The sequence below is a fragment of the Podarcis raffonei genome, chromosome 2, assembly GCF_027172205.1.
Source record: "Podarcis raffonei isolate rPodRaf1 chromosome 2, rPodRaf1.pri, whole genome shotgun sequence".
Taxonomy (NCBI): Eukaryota; Metazoa; Chordata; class Lepidosauria; order Squamata; family Lacertidae; genus Podarcis; species Podarcis raffonei.
In genome coordinates, this window is record NC_070603.1 from 68,198,878 (window position 1) to 68,215,884 (window position 17,007).

Consider the following 17,007-nt stretch of genomic DNA (forward strand, 5'->3'; position numbering starts at 1 on the left):
AAACATCCATATTTTATAATTTATTGGAAATTCAGCACAAACTAGAACTAGGGTGTGTGTATATATATATATATATACTGATCTGAATGGCACAGTAATAGCCTAGGTAGGGCATAGACTTGAAAGGGATATTGTTGGCCTTCTACTTCAACCCCTTGTTTGAGGCAAAAACTCAGAGGTGGCTTTCTCAGCCTCTGCTTCAAGACCTTCACTTAAGGAGAACCCAACACTGCTCATGTAGGGAACTAGCTGCTCCTAGAGCTAAGTTGTTTCTCCTAATGTTCAGCTGAAACCATCTTTTCCTTTAACCCTATTCAATTAAATATTGCCCTGTCAGGCAACAGAGAACAATTCCAATGTCAAAAAATGGGGCAAGTGGCCGTGGGTTTTGTGGATTGATGCTGGAGTGCCACATGTTTAATTAGTGGTGCTTGATCTGAATTTGTTCTTACATGACTCTAAATCATATATCATACGGCTCCTGTTTTGTGAGCCTAAGCTGTCAGCCTTCCCTTTGGCAAGAAGCACGTAGATGTGTGAATTCTTCCCAGATATCAGGAACTCCCCCCCCCCCGAGAGCAGGAGAAGAGTTAGACTCAGAAATTGAACTAAACAAACGAGGGGCAGACTCTGCAGATAACAGCTGGCTGTCAGTCGAGAAAGGGCAGTTCGACCCTCCTTCCCGGGGAAAACTCTGTTAGCTCTCGAGATGAAGAAGAGCTGGAAGGCAGCTAGAGCGTTGCTAGGCAATCAGCAGATAAGCAGAGATCTCAGTCTGGGTCGAGTAGCAGTGGGAAGGGGGCAGGCCAGCCTCTCAGTCCTCATGCTAGGCGTCAGGAAAAGATCAGATGGCAACGGAAGGGCAAGAGGGGAAAGGCGGGAGTTTGGCGTCCTTCCTGCTGTGGGAGGGGCAAAATTTCAGACTGACCAACTATCGTAAATACGAGCAGGCAAGAAGCTGTGCTGTGGATGTGTCTTTTTTTGTAAATAAAAGTACATAAAACTGCCAGAGAGTTATTACTTCATATCGAGGCTTGGTTGCCTGCCAGAGATCATTACACCACAGATAGGTTGTCACAGCATAGGCTGTCACATAGATCTTCCCCAGTTTATGTGAAGAGTACAGTGGTACCTCGCAAGACGAAATTAATTCGTTCTGCGAGTTTTTTCGTCTTGCGAATTTTTCGTCTTGCGAAGCATGGATTCCCATAGGAATGCATTGAAAATCAATGCATTCAACAAACTTGCAAGACGTTTTCGTCTTGCGAAGCAACTCAAAAATGAAAAACTCTTTCGTCTTGCGAGTTTTTCGTCTTACGAGGCATTCGTCTTGCGAGGTACCACTGTATCCATGTCTGTGCTAGATTTCCTGGTGGCATCTGCTGCTGGTGTGAAACCTCACCATATGACCCTGGAGATTCTGGGTGTGTCAAGTAGCAGTGAAAGCACTTAACACTGAGCTTAGGTCCTGGTTTAGTGTGCTACTGCAAATGTTTCTTGAAAATTAATCATTCCACATAAGACTGGGAAGTCTTTATTTTAAATCAACAGATCAGGAGAAACTTGAAAAGAACAGAAGCTTGAGTGGATTAGGATGCGGCAGGATGAGTTGAAAAGAGCAAGGCAGAGCTGCCAGAGATGAACGGAACACGCCTCCATAGACCGTGTGTGGCAATGACTCAGCATTTCCCATATTGCTTAAAATGGATCTTCCCTTGACTTGCTCTAGGGCGAAAACAAGAAAATAAAACAAAGCTAATAACAATACTTAACATTTGCACAGTGTTTTTAAGTGTCTGACATACACACTTGGTTGCAATCCATACAACAATCTGATCGGACACAGATGTGAAGCCTGTGGCCCTCCAGATGTTGCTGGACTACAGCTTTCATCACCCCTGACCTTTGGCCATACTGACTGGTGCAGATGGGAGTCCAAAAAGATCCGGAGGGCCCCAGGTTCCCCAGCCTTGCTGTCAGATAGGTCAGTATTATTAGGCCAAATGCTGCAGATGGGGTGGAATAGAAGCTGACAGAGAGTGGCTTGCTTATTGCCACCTAGTGAGTTCACAGTAGAGACAACCTTCAAACCAGGAACCTTGATTTGGAGTTCAGCTGCACTAGCTCTAGTGCCCTAAGTGGATAGCCTTAGAGAAAAACCTTGATTCAGTGCCTCTGCTGATCCCCCATGTTCCAGAAATGAAATTTCTGTGGGTTTAGGGATGGACAAACCTGTCCATTTTGGTTTCTCTCAGTTTCTCATTTTCCCCATCTTAATTTCAGTTTTCCACATTTCTGCCAGCATATTAGTGTGAATCTCCGCTAATGTGTGCATTTAGCATGCAGTTTTGAATAACATGCATTCCTTTTTTACAAGCAATTTCCCTGAACAGAATGCATTTCTGTATGTTACTTTCATAAATGTATACAGTTTAATGCACACTTCACCCAAGTATATGCATTGCCTGCTAGGAGAACTGGTGCAGCTCAGTGGTAGAGAACCTGTTTTGCATACAGAAGATTCTAGTTCCAATCCCTGGCATTTGCAGGTAGGGCTGGCCTGGGAGAGACCTTTGCCTGAAATCCTGGACAGCTGATGCCAGTTGGTGTGTAGGCTATACTGAGCTAGGTGGACCAATGGACTGATTCTGCATCTGGCAGCTGCCTATGTTTCTAACAACGTCGCAAAATTCAGAGAAGCATGAATTTTAAAGGATTGTTGTGTTTCGGTTCACATATTGGTTTAAGAAGTACAAATTAGGTAATTTCTCATTAAAATGCAAGCAAAATTGAAATCATTTCTCATCCCTTGTGTTGACACCACCACTAACCTTGAGGATATGAGGAAAGGCTTGCTGGCATTGGCACAGAGGATGACTGCCTTGAAATGTGTTATTGTACTCTGTGCATTTACTTATATGGGCATGAGAGAGCACTATCATGTAAATACAACAAAACTAGCATTGATGTCTGAATGAGTCTATCACATTATAGGAGTCATGTGCCCCCTTCACAAAAGTAGCTTATCTCTGCTTCACTTATTCAGGAGTGCTATTTTCCTACTTACATGGCTGCTCTGCAAAAGAGACATTTGTTGGTGTACGTTTGGCCATTGGAACCACATACTGGGAAGTACTCCAGGGTGCATCCTTTAGGTTTGGTCCTGTCAGAAAGCTTCATATAAGCACTGCAGTCAACCTGGAAAAGGGAAAGGTTCTCTTCTTAAAACCACGACCACTTTGGCACTGCTGAATTTAAATCCTGACTGAATTGCTCTCTTCGCCTTTTTAGCCTTGGGGAAATTATGCAAACTCCAAAGCATATGTGCTTTTCCTGGTTACAAAAAATGGAATCAGCTCAAGCAGGTTTGTGAGCAAAGACAGCACATAACCCCAGAATGTCCTGTTTTGTCAAATCAGACCCTTGATCATTTCAGCTGCCCTCTTCTGCACCTTTTTCAGTATTCAGTTTAAGGAGTGGAAGTGGCAGAACTATACAGTAGACCAGCAACATATGCAGGAGTTGTGTTCCATGGATAGCACATAAAGTTAAAATCATATATAATCAAAACACATTGGGTGGGTGTGCTGGTGGTTGTCAAAGTCCCCTCACCCCACCCCCAGGACGCCTGCCCCCCTTTTATTTTATTTTTATTTTTTTGCCAAGCATGTAAACACAGAATTCCAAGTTATAGACAGTAGAGCCATTAAAATAAATGGACCTAAGCTAGTCATGTTTATTCATTTCAATGGATCTATTCTGAGGAGTACTCTAAGGAGTACGGCATTATGGTATTGGAAGTTTCATCTTTGATATTATTGATATTGTTTCCTAATGAACAGAACTTTGCCTGTTCAGACTCCCAGAACTATGCTCTCAGCAGAAAGAACTGCATTATGTTTTGAGAGACAGTATGTCTCCTGTGACCAGTGTCTGGATGGATACACAAGCATATTTTGTGGATTCAGAAAGAAATTGTGAAGTGCAGGACTTGAGGCCAGAATACTTAAAGCTGCCCTCACTCCTCCTGTCTGTTCACTGAGGTCCAATGGATGTGAATTCAGGCAAGGGATCATCACATGTCTGGAACATGCATTATGAGACTTGTACTAAGTGAATATGGTAAGATTTGTTTCAGGATCTCCATTTCTCATGGTGGTGTAATAACAGGCTTTTTATTTAGTTTCCACACAAGGGATCTTGCTCAAAAATGTTATTACTATCTAGATATCCACAGGAAACAATCAACAGGTGGACTCACCTGTGGCTCATAGGAATGATGAGCATCTGCAAGAGAAAGCAAAGAAACAACAGAGATGAAAACCATTTTTAAAAACTGAATTAAAGCTTATTGTGTAAAAGCTTCTCAATTTTATATTTTCTTTTACAGTGTGTAAAACAACCTGATCCTCATTGCCCTTGGGAATACACATACAAATTCATCAAGACACATGAAATGCTGGTTCTTATGATAATAATATGAATGAGCGGAACTACCCACGCATTCACCTTTGGCACACCTTTGGCAAACCACTCAGAGCACTGTGCTAAAAGTCAGCGTTCACAGAATTTGCACAACACCAGCCTTACGTGATTGTTTGTGTGTGTGGTCCTTACGTCACCCTGGCCAGTGGCAAGCCCGGGAGGGCTGGAGAGCACAAAAAGGCCACTGTGTGTGGAGGTGCCTATGTAGAGGTCTTTGAAGGCCAGTGTAGAGAGATGGTGTAACTTTGCTGATACCTCTGCTGCTCTATAAAGACTCCTGTTGTCACACTCTCTTGGCCATAGCCACCTAGCTGCAAAAATTAAAACAACTGGGATCCCTCCCAGGTGGCAGCTGCAGAGTGGTCCAGGCAGCCCTTTGCCACTGGTCACCACTCTCTTTATGTTCATTTGGTTTGTTGATGCTAGGGTGATGACCTGCGGATTCCAGGTTTCAAATTTTACTTTTGTTATGTCTGCACTGGGTGGTCTTAGGGTAGCCACTACCAGTCATACTCAGTTCCTTATCTGCAAAATGGAGATGAGAATACTGACGTCCCTCACTGGCCTTTCAAGGGGCTATTGGTATAAGAAGCAAATGCACATCACTTGTAATGAGAAAAGTTTAGCACGCTCACATTGCTTATGTGCATTAAAGGTAAAGGTAAGGGACCCTTGGCAGTTAAGTTCAGTCGTGGCCGACTCTGGAGTTGCGGTGCTCATCTCGCTTTATTGGCCGAGAGAGCTGGTGTACAGCTTCCGGGTCATGTGGCCAGCATGACTAAGCCACTTCTGGCGAACCAGAGCAGCGCACGGAAACACTGTTTACCTTCCCGCCAGAGTGGTACCTATTTATCTACTTGCACTTTGACGTGCTTTCGAACTGTTAGGTTGGTAGGAGCTGGGACAGAGAAACGGGAGCTCACCCTTCGCGGAGATTCAAACCACCGACCTTCCAATTGGTAAGCCCAAGGCTCCGTGGTTTAGACCACAGCGCCACCTGCATCCCAATGGGCCCATTGTGCAAAAAGGAAGCCCTAGGCTATCTCCTTTGGCCCCAAGACCTAAAAATGAATTTTACCTTTTGGGCTGCATTTTCTTTTTAATTTATTTATTTGGTTTTTCAAATTACAGTTTTACAATCACATATCCAACATACAACATAAAGACAAGATTCCATAGAATCTCCTGAACTTCCCTCCTCCCTTTTGTGGGTCCTATTGTTAATCATTTCCTCCTGCATCTTTTATAATAATCCAGATCTTTTACATCTCCATTTTATCCAAAATTCACCATTAAACTACAAGTGTTATTCCAATCCTACTAACAGTTTTAACTGTTTACAATGGTTTTTAAGATAAATTATAAATTTACCCCATTCTTTATTAAAATTTTGGTTTTCCTGATTTCTGATTCTTCTGGTTATTTTTGCCATTTTGGCATAATCCATCAATTTAATCTGCTATTAATCTGCATTTTAAAATATATCCATAAATGACATGAATCATTCTTTTCAAGACAGGTGACATTCAGGTGACAAGACAGGTGATATTCAGAGAGACATAGGAAGCTACCTTAAACTGAAAGAGACCACTGATCTATCTAGTTTAGTATTGTCTGCACTGACAGGCAGTGTCTCTCCAGGGTTTTAGGATTACACCTGAAACCTTTCGCATGCAAGGCATGTGCTGTGGCACTGAGCAAAAGCATTCCCATTGGACTGCTTAACTCTATTTACTCCCTGATCCTCCCGGAACAGACAAAAGGCACATTTAGTTCTCTCTCTGTGTGTACATACATACATACATACATACATACATGCATGCATAAATATATATGTAACCCACTCTACTCTTCTGATTTTAAATTGTTTTAACTGACTTTAAGAATGTATTTTTAAAGGCTGTTATAACCTACCCTGGGATCTTATGGCAAAAAGTGGGTAAGAAATCTTAATAATGATAAAGAAAATAATATAGCAACCACCCTTTTCATAGCTGCTGCACACTGGGTCAACATCTTCATTGAGCATGAAGTAAAAAAAAAAAAAATTATACTCACCTGAGGCAAAGAAGCAGCAATAGAGTCCTAGGAGGAGAAACAGCACAGCTGCAGCCTTCATCATGCAGACAGTGTGATTTGATGCTGATGCTTTTGGTGGTGTCCAGTCTCCCAATGCTCCCCAGCGATGGAATCCCTGTATTTATATATATCCAAAAAGTCTCATTCTGTGCACACTTGCAATGATGACATCTTCTCCCCCTGCCTTAATGATTTGTAGTAAATAGTAGAAGTCCAAAGGTCCCGGCCTTTTTAGATATTTCTAAAGAGGTTTGGCTGCAGACCAATTTGTAGGAACAAGTGGGGCAATTATGTGCTGCTTTGTAAACATCTGAAACTCATAACTGAGATAACTTGGCCATTTCCCATGTTGCGCAGCAGGGAGACCAGAAAGAAACAACTGCTTGACAGTAGTTACAGCCACGTAGGCTGTGGCCTGTCAAAACAGCATTTGACTGCAGGAACCATAAACACACACACTGATTAAGACTGAAAGCTATACAGATGCATTCCTCTCAGCTGCATGCGTCAGAGATACCTCCCCGGTGCTCTGTCCATAAATGAAAAGTAACGACCTAATAACCCACCTAGGAAGCCTGTTGCAGGGCAAGCTGAGCATTAGTTCTAAAGGCTGGTGCTGTGTCCACTCTTGGAACAGTGGCCTAATGCTGACACTTGACTTCGTGTTACACACACACACACACACACACACACACACACACACCCCACTGCACCAATACAGTGGCTCTGCTTTTCATAGAAATGCTGCAAAGAAAGTGTGTTGGTTTGCTCCACATTCGCTTGCACGTCATTCTTTTGCAATCACCTGTCAGATGCAATGAGCTCACCATAGGTGTTTTTGAGGGCTTCAGCCATATATGGAGATGGATAACCAATCTGCTAAGTGGGGAAAAAACATGAACTCTCACCTCACCTAGCCTGAGAGTGAAGCACATGCCTGTCCTTCCAAGTTGGGGTGGGAAGGCCTGCCACTTTCTTTTGTCCTGCTTGTGGGAGTACTGTTCCCACAGGGCAAACAAACCATCTGACTTGTTGCCCCCATGGAGAAGGTACATGTGGACGTCAGAACACAGTAACATGAAGTGGCTGGATGGAAGGGCCACTGCAAGACATTAGGTGAATTCAGTCTTTTTTCCCAGGAGGTACTCAATGGTATGCAGTACTGACACCTCTTTTTTGTAGTTAAAAAGTGTGGCACTTACTATAGCAACTTTATGGTGAGTAACCAGCACCTATTTTTCTAGGGGGGAAAAGCACTGATTGTAATTACTTGCATATTTTAAATGTATTGTAGATAGTTTTAATTGTATTAATGTTTAATTGTTTGGTAATGAATTTATAGTCTATGTTTTTAGCTATACTTGTTTTCCTCTGTCCCGTCAGAGGAAAGGTGAAGCATAAATAAACATATCATCATCATAATCTAGTGCAGTGGTTTTCAACCAGTGTGCCGTGACCCCCTGGGGTGCCTTGAATGATGGTCAGGGGTGCCATGGGCAACACTGGCATCCATACCTCTTTCCTTCCTTCCCTTCCTCCTCTGATGCCCTCTTGTGTCTCTGCCTCCCAAAGGCTTGCACAGCTCTTCACTGAAGCATCCCTGGCTACAAGCTCCGCAGGCAAATGTTGCCTCGTGAGGCAGGGTTGTCAGGAGCTGAGGCGGCCTTGGAGTAAGCAAGCCAGCCATCCAGCCATCCAGTCCACCAGACCTTGCTGTTGGGAATGGACAGACAAGTGGGAGGTTGGGCAGGCAGGCAGGTGCTGTGCTGGCCTTTCTTGTGCTTGCTGTGTGCAAGACCTGCCTGGGAGCTGAGTGCCCAGCACCAAAGGGGAACCTTTCCCCATGCAGGCCTGGTGGTGCCTGCTGCTGCCACTGCTGCCTCCCAAGGTAAGTTGCTGGCCTCACGTTCATCTCTGGACAGTCTCCATTGGGCCACTAAGGCTGGGGGTATCCTCTTCCCAGGCCCCCTGTTGGGCAGTGTGAGGAGGACCATCTCTTTGGGGGAGGGAGCGGCAGCAGTGGCTGGCCAGAGGACTCCCAAGGGGGGAAGAGAAGAGAAGAGGCTGAGGGGACACTGCACAAGGAAGAGTGTTTGAAACAGGGTAAGAGGCTGCCAGCTCTGCAGGCAAGGGGTGACATAACTGGGCTCCTGAGCCCCACAGGGGTGCTGCAGGAATAAGGTAGTTGGTCATGGGAGCCGTGGACTCAAAAAGGTTGAAAACTTCTGATCTAATGGATCAGATACATTTTCTAATCTGTTTAGGTAAAGAACATGCATGGTGCACTTTGCTAGAAAACAGGTTCCACACTTCTTAAGAAATATGTAGTGTTCTGAACATGTGTGCAAACTAGCAGTAACAAGAAAGCATGTGGTTCATGAAAAGAAGGAGGCACAGCTTTCTCTAATCAGCTGAGAATGCAGGAGGGGAATTAAAAAACCGAGTGCTTCATCACAAATGTTCCCTTGCCTGTGGGCTTGGAATGCAGGAGAAAAAGCACCAAGCAAAAGTCTTTTTTGTGTAGGTGATCTAAAACATGAGATTTCAGACCTACATGGGCAGTACCATATGGTTTTTCCCCCTTGAATATTTGCAGCCCAATCAATGCATGCTAACTCAAAATTCACTCTCATTGTGTTCAGTGGGGCATCATCCCAGTAAGCATATTTAGCACAGGAAGTTTCCTTATCAGACTATTGATTCATCTAGCAGCAGCTTTCCAGGGGGTTCAGAGGGGGTTCTCTCCCAGCCCTCCCTGGAGATGCTGGGGTTGAAGCTGGGACATTCTGATGCAAAGCAGATGCTCTGCAACTGAGCTATAGCTCTTCCCTTCAGTGACATTTGGGTGTGTTTCAGTCCTGTGTCTGACTCTTTACTGAAGGAGTGTCTCCATCCCCATCGTTCAGCCCAGACACTGTGGTCCAGCTCCAAGGGCCTTCTGGCGGTACCCCCATTGCAAGAAGTGAGGTTACAGGGGACCAGGCAGAGGGCCTTCTTGGTGGTGGTGCCCGCCCTGTGGAATGCCCTTCCGTCAGATGTCAAGGAAATAAACAACTATCTGACTTTTAGAAGACATCTGAAGGCAGCCCTGTTTAGGGAAGTTTTTAATGTTTGATGTTTTATCGCTTAAAAAAAATATTATTAATATTCTGTTGGGAGCTGCCCAGAGTGGCTGGGGGAGGCAGTGGTGTAGCTTCATGCTCTGGCACTGGGAGCGAAGAGCAGGTGGGGGTGGGGCTGGCGCACGTCCTGGGGGGGCGTGTCACCCGCAGGAGTGTGGTGCACATCCTGGGGGCGTGGTGTGCGTTCTGGGGGCAAGGCGCCCAGCGCGCGCGGGGTGGGGGGCAGCTGCAATGGAACCCTACTGGGATCACGCTGCCAGGGGTGGTGCACTCCCCCCACGCCCTTCTTCCTCTGCCAGTGGGGTAGGGTATAAATAATAAATTATTATAATATTATTATTAATTTCTTTCCCATGATAGCCACATGATAATCCTACCTACTCCCACCCCAAGCATATTTCGCCCCAGGAAGAATGAAATGTAACAACAAGAACGTCCTCCTCATCTAGCAGGTAGTTGGTTTAAAGCAGAAGTTACGGTGAACCAAACATTGACATTTTGCATGTTTGAATACATACCGTTAAAAAAAGTGTTCAGATTTGGGATGCAACCATACATTCAGCTGCACATTGTGTCGTCCCCATTTTAGGGGGGGGAATATTACTAATATTCCTAAAAATGTTACTGCTGTCTGAAGTCTTTTCTGCTCCTTTCTTTATTAGAAGGGAATGGAGGCAGAGTGCATGGCTTCAGATCAATGGCACCAGGATATCTTCTGAATGCCCTTGTAATTACAATAATATAACCAGTGTTGCCTGAAGCTGGGAGATGAAAATGATAAATAAGGCACCTCTCTGGCAGAGTGATGCAGTGGAAAGTCACAAAAAGATTTTTGAACTTCAAGCCAGCTGCTTCTGCTTCTTTTCTTTTCCCCCTTGATGTAATTAATATCAGTGGGACCTGAACTGCAGAGAACCCTGTGGCGAAAATTCTCCTTTAACAAGTGCTTTGCATACATTTATTGCCCGTGTTGCCCAAACTATGCATTGTTTTCAGTGCGTCTGGCAACTAAAACAACACAACCTCCAGTCTTCTGATTGAAAACGTTGTTTAAATGGTTTTACCTGTATTCTCTTTGCCTTCAAGTTATGAGCAGGACTGGGTGAGGTTTGTCCCCTGGTCTAGCCCAATAGGCTTGGAAGTGTGCAAGAAAGTGCTTGCTCTCCTTGCCCACCCAACTTGTCTACAATTGTCCTTACACATCTTTGGGTGTGTGTGGGTGTGTGTATATATAAAATTGAGAGCAAACATGCCAAATATCCAATGGCCAGTTACTGGGATTTGTTTTATGGAGACCAACTTTATTTTGCCTATGCCCTTTGGATTTTACATGCACAAGGTGTATTTCAACCCCACATGGGCATGGAGAGACATCTAGAGTAGGGCAGATACGCAAGAGAAGTGGGGAGCTGGAGTCATCTCTCTCTCTTTCCATGGAGTGGGCTGGACTCAATGGGAGCTATCCAATCTAGCCCAAAGTCAGTTTAAAAAAAATAAAAATAAAATAGGGCTATCTGAGAAACATGCATATGTACAATCATATGCATAGAATCATAGAACTGGAGAGTTGGAAGGGACACTGAGGATCATCTAGTCCAACCCCCTGCAATGCAGGAATGTGAAGCTGTCTCATATGGGGATCAAACCTGCAACCTTGGTAGTATCAGCATAGATGAGCTATGCATGACATGGGATATATATTAATGCAAAATCTGGTGCTGTATATATGCTTACAAGGGGTTTTATTGTGTTTTTATATGTGCTGGAAGCTCATATAATTTCATCTTGAGCAGCTGTGGAAAGGGTGTGTGTGAATCTTTTAAACGAATAGATAATAAATCAGCCTCTGACATTTGCTGAGAAAGACTTGTTGATCTGCTTTTCAGATCTGAATATCAGGATTGTGTTCGATGGTGCTGGGTCATCTTGCCTGCAGGATTAATAGGGCAGTTTCTTTGCTCAATGGGTCACCAAAGAGGGTTTAATGCCACGGATATGAAGCACACCTACAGGGCGAGATTGCAAAATTGTGGATTTTGGAATTTTCTGTTGATGTTGAAAATCTGAAAAGGAACTTTTGTGCTAGAGAAAAGCTATTTAGAAATAGTTTTGTTTTGGCTGTGAGCACACTCTGAATCCAGAACAGTGTGTGTGTGTGTGTGTGTGTGTGTGTGTGTGTGTGTGTGTGTAATATATAGTGAAAACTTGAAGCTACGAACATGAGTTTGACCAAACAGTGGGAGGCAGTGGAAGACAGGAGTGTTTGGTGTGCTCTGGTCCATGGGGTCACAAAGAGTCGGAAACGACTAAACAAGAAGAAGAAGAAGTGGAAAAGGAGCTTCAAACTAGTTTAGACTGGCAGATTTGGATCTTCAGATCTGCTCAAAAGCAAGCTCTGATATAAAGATGGCCCCTGGCTCCAACAACTCTCCCTCTCTCTCTCTCTCTCTCTCTCTCTCTCTCTCTTGGGTCTTAACTATGTTGCTGCCACTATCATCATTCTGGCTGTGTATTAGGAAAAGGAAAAGAGGCAACACAGACGCTGAATTATGTGCAGACCTGTGTAGAGCCATAGTCTCATGAACAACATGCCTTACTCCCAATTAACCCCATGCTTCTGAATTTCCAAATCACAGAAAGTATTCATAGTTTTATCTTGCATACAACATAATACTCTCTGAAACTTTTTCCATGGAAAGTGTTTGCTCCTTTCCAACAGACATTTTATGAGAGTGAGAGGGATTGGAAACAGGGAAGAATGTGGACTCACCAGTCAATGGAGCCCCCTAGTGAATATTAAGTGGAACGTATCCTTTGCATCATTCTGAGGCTTCTTATTGTACAAAGAAGAGCCAAAACATTCTGCTGAGTTTTGCTTTATTGAAGATGTGTGCTGGAGACAGTAGCATCACCAGGAGCCCAAAGCGGGGAGGGGAGCACAGCAGCAATGACAGCTCACACCCCTACATAGAGCTTCTCTAAGCATTCACCAGTACAGCGTAGAATATGACATCTTAGTGTTCAGCTGCGACAGTGAAACCTTCAGGAGCATCTTCCCATGTGCAGGAGACCGAGACTCCCATTACTTTTCCTAGAAAAATAGGATTTGCACATGTAAATTAAAGCCATTGGTCTGTGAAGAAACAGGATTATACACGGCAGGAACTGATGAATAATGACATACCAGTCTACTTATGGAAGGCCAAGTTCAGAACTTTTAAGGAAGAGAAAATTCCCGAGTTAATTTTCCTTCACTTCTCATTTTTTATTTGTAGGGATCCTGATTGTGAGATGCTGAAAAAGTCTTACTTTGTCATTTGTCATATATCATACCCTCCAACATGTTGAGGCCAAAAACCAGGACAGACGTATTCCTGGCTGCACTCCCGCACGGTCCATGTGACATCACAATAATGTGTGTTTTTGGGCGCCCTACTGAGAGCAGGGCACCCAAAAATGGGATGTCCTGATTTAATTGCTATATGTTTATTGGGAGGAATAGCAGTGAGTAAAAACAGACCAGTCCATTTAACAGCAAGAGACCCCCTTGACTGCCAATAAGGGCCAGTGCAGGCCCAACACCACAGGCAACTCAAGCAACTGTTAAGGGCAGCGACATTTTTAGGGACACAGTCAAACAGTGCACAATATGAAAGATGCATCTTTCACATATCTATTTTTTCTCTACATCAAAGCAACACATTTTGTGTGCCAAAGCTAAACTCTGACTCGTGCAAAAAGAATACCAATAGTAGAAATGGGCATTATTTGCATGCAGATTTTTTTTTAATCATTTATTTCTTGTCTGCCAGTTCTGGTGAGGGGCAAAGAACTCCACAAGGCACCTAGTATCACCTTCTCGTGACTGGAAAGCCTTCTTGACTCCCATTTCACCTCATCTTGACTGTGCATTCAAGGGCCAGAAAGCTGTATCACATCATATACTGACTGTCTCTCCATCCTGCTACGATAGGGAGAGTTGTCACCAACAGCTTGGAAGGAGCCAAACAACTCCCTCTTTTAATCCTCTTGTAGCTGATGCATCACGCTGGGAAAACTCCCCTACCTTGTTTGCATAGTTATACATCCTTGTAAAGTCTTAACTCATAGAACAGCAATCTCTTGTAAACCCAGGTTGGTTGGCTGTTTTTTCATACCAGTGGGAATCTCTCTGATTTGGCTCTAATATAGTCTCAGAAGATCACAAATAAATTCACTTGTTGAATGCTTAAATGTGCGAACCCTATTCCAACATCGTATAGAGGCAAATTTCTTCCTGACTTCAACAAGAAACTAATTCCTAGCAAGGCTGGATTCATTGGGGGTCTCTGGGCAGAAACATAAAGTTGGTGGAAACATAATTTCCATAAAAGGAGAGGACATGCAAATCCTGAAAATAAGTTTCACTAACTGTCGCATAGGGGTAGCCAACTTACAAGAGTGAGTGCACATCAGTCAGTGGACATTTTTTCAGTCCCCAAGCCTGGAGTTGACCATGAAAGCAACATAACAGTTATACTTTCATCCGCTGTGCGTATAGAGCTCTCTTCAATATACTTACTCAACTGCCTTGCAAAAAGCACACTTGTTTCCGTAGGTCTGGCCATCTGTGCCGCAGTGAGGGTTAGATTCCCTGGTGCAGTATGGTTCATTGTTATCAAACTCACTGCAGTCAATAGCCTAAAGGGATAAGAAACAGCTTTTAAGTGATAGTTTTCTTTATAGTTCAGAGGATCCAGATTCTCAAGATGATTGTGGGGGCCCGACAGGATGTCACACAATGTCCTGATGCAGCGTATGTAATGTCGTGAGGAGCTAGAGGCAGAGCCAAATCCCAACTGAACACTGAGGGGGCCAGCTTCCTAAAAAAATAAAATAGCCCCCTCCCCGAAACTGCCTTGATCCCTAGGAATCTGTGCCTATGGTCCTATTAGTCCTGCCATTTTGCACTCATGACAGAAACACGGGCCATTCCACATACCAGCTTAAACAGTCTTATAGCAGCCAATTTTGAATCAGGATAGCCTAACCAATGTTGTCCATGCCCCTTAAAATTGCTTGCCTTGATCAGAAAACTTGGAAGAGCTATGTTCTATTTGCCCCTTCCCCAGATGCTAACACAAAGGGAGAAGACAGGTGTGTAGGACCACGGGACTGGCGAACAATCCCTTTCAGGGTCAAGATAGGACCTCTTCTCTTCCCAGCAACCTAATAGTATGTCTAGATTTGAAATGGGGCCATATACAAGCAACATCCCAGGAGGAAATAAAAACAGCTGCACTGACCTCTCCCTCACGTTGGCTGGTAACATCTGTAACAGAAAGGAACAGCAAGGCTTACTAACATATTATAGACCTAATACCGAAGGAGCAATAGAATCAGAATGTTGTATGTATTTATAAACTGCACTTTATAAACTTCACTTTCATGAAAATATGACAGGGCAGTGTACACCATACAAAATTGCAAGAGGAGAGAGAAAAGAATACTGCAATTGCTGCTCAAAGTTTCCCTCAAGTTAGAAAGACCGTCATTGTTAGGTACACATAATATTATACAAAAATCACACAGTCCTGATGTGTGTAGGTAGCACCATTGCACTAACTTAGCATTTTCTTCCTAATGTATTTATTTGCTTTGTTAAGATTTTATCCTCTCCTTACTTCCAAAGGAGCCCAGGGTGGTATACTCATTAAAAAAATATATACAATCCATTTAAAACAGCCATATAATAGTACAATCAGTAAAACTGTTTAATCATGTTGTTGTACGTGACCACTAAACTGTACTTGGCTTGGTGTGTGCCAAGTTGTACAGATCTGCATAAATCTTACTCGTATTCCCAAGGGTGCGTGGATGTCAATCTGTTTGATCAAGTCATTGGGTATAGTAAAAGAAAACAATGAGGAACAGCAGTTATGTCAGATATGGACACCAGAATCTGGATAGCTGAAGTTTACACAGCTTACAGTCTTATATAGGTGAAATGCTCAGGTGATGATGCTTTCAAGCAAGAATTGTCTTATCTTTTAATATCCCTACTGGTGTTGTCAACAGAAGCACAATTCATTTTACAACAAGCGGTAGAAGGAAAATATTCTGGTACACTCTGGGACAGTACCTCTCCCTCTTGGGAGCAGTCTTTTATGGAGACTGAGGCTGTTTTTTAAAGACTGGAGTCCTTCCCCCCCCCCTCACTTACCTGAGAAGAGACAGAATACAGCCAGGCTCAGCAGCACAAAGACACCTGCAGTTTTCATTCTGCTCCTATAAGTTGGGTTCAAGTCAAGCGGATGGGTTGTCAGTGCTGAAACTCAGGAGAAGCTCTGACCCATCAAACTCTCCATTTATTTATATGCCCAGCACAGTAGGCCCCACCTCGTGAGAAAACATCTTTACCTTCTTTTAAGAGCAATCATTGGCCCAAGACACCAGCAGATGTTTATGGGGTTGTCGCATCCTTTAGGCATGCTGCTATATCCACAACAAGCCCAGACTACAACAATAATTATGCAAGGCACTCCTTGGAGCTTGTAATTTATCCATCAATTGCTACTTTCCATTTCCTCCCTAATCATAGCCTTCTCACAGCTTGGAACTTCCCAACCAGTCACCCAGCAGGGCAACAGCACTGGTGACATGGGATTCTTACCAAGTCCTTGCAGTGTAGATTCAATGTGTTATGAGCTGTTTCTTAATGGGCACAGGAAAGATAATAATAGAAGGATTGAGATTTGGAGAACATAATGGCTCCAACACAGCTTTCTATTTTGGAAGCAGAGTCTAAATTTGTTCACGAGAAGTGTTGGGAGAAGGCAATATAAAAGAGAATGACTTCAGTGCTGCTTGTGGAGTCTCATAGGTTACATGTGCTGCTGCTGCTGCTGCTGCCGACACTCCTTTGAACTATTTAGACTATGAATGTCAGCTTTATTTTTTCAATTCTACAAAGAGATGAAAGGACGTTATAGGTTTGTTCCTAAACAGGGAGTCCCTGTGGTCCAGCAGGGAAACTCAGAATGAACCACAAATGGTAAGTTGTAGACCCAGATTTGCTACTCATGCTTTGGGTGGTCACAATGTAGGGTTGTGTAAAATAAAATAAAATTCTGAAGCTCAGCATCCTCTCTGGATAGAATGGCACAGCAACCTTCACTGGCCTGGTGCTCTCCAAATGTTCTAAACTACAACTTTCATCAGCACTAGGCAGCATGGCTAATGGGAGGGAACATCTGGAGGAGTCCAGGTTGGGGAAGAATACATGATGGTACTTAAGGAATACCTCTCCCCTTACTCCCCTTACACATTTTGGTTGTCTCAA

General features: G+C 43.7%; 1 protein-coding gene across 1 annotated transcript; it reads right to left on the minus strand.

Moving 5' to 3' along the window:
- Positions 1 to 1,635: 1,635 nt before the first annotated feature.
- Positions 1,636 to 16,036, minus strand: LOC128403675 (serine protease inhibitor Kazal-type 10-like). The gene is made up of 8 exons (XM_053368655.1): positions 15,889 to 16,036; positions 14,972 to 14,997; positions 14,248 to 14,366; positions 11,538 to 11,616; positions 6,544 to 6,679; positions 4,262 to 4,287; positions 3,068 to 3,198; positions 1,636 to 1,725 (listed from the first exon to the last, which is right to left on the minus strand). The coding sequence occupies exons 1-8, from the start codon at positions 15,944 to 15,946 to the stop codon at positions 1,680 to 1,682; spliced, it is 621 nt and encodes a 206-aa protein (XP_053224630.1). The 5' UTR covers positions 15,947 to 16,036; the 3' UTR covers positions 1,636 to 1,679.
- Between the last annotated feature and the right edge of the window lie 971 nt (positions 16,037 to 17,007).

Coding starts and splice junctions, on each gene's coding strand:
- LOC128403675 (XM_053368655.1), bottom strand. CDS start 15,946: ATGAAAACTGCAGGTGTCTTTGTGCTGCTGAGCCTGGCTGTATTCTGT. Junction 4,288..6,543: donor TTGCTGCTTCTTTGCCTCAG/GTGAGTATAATT, acceptor TTTCTCTTGCAG/ATGCTCATCATTCCTATGAG. Junction 1,726..3,067: donor CTCTTTTGCAGAGCAGCCAT/GTAAGTAGGAAA, acceptor TTTTCGCCCTAG/AGCAAGTCAAGGGAAGATCC.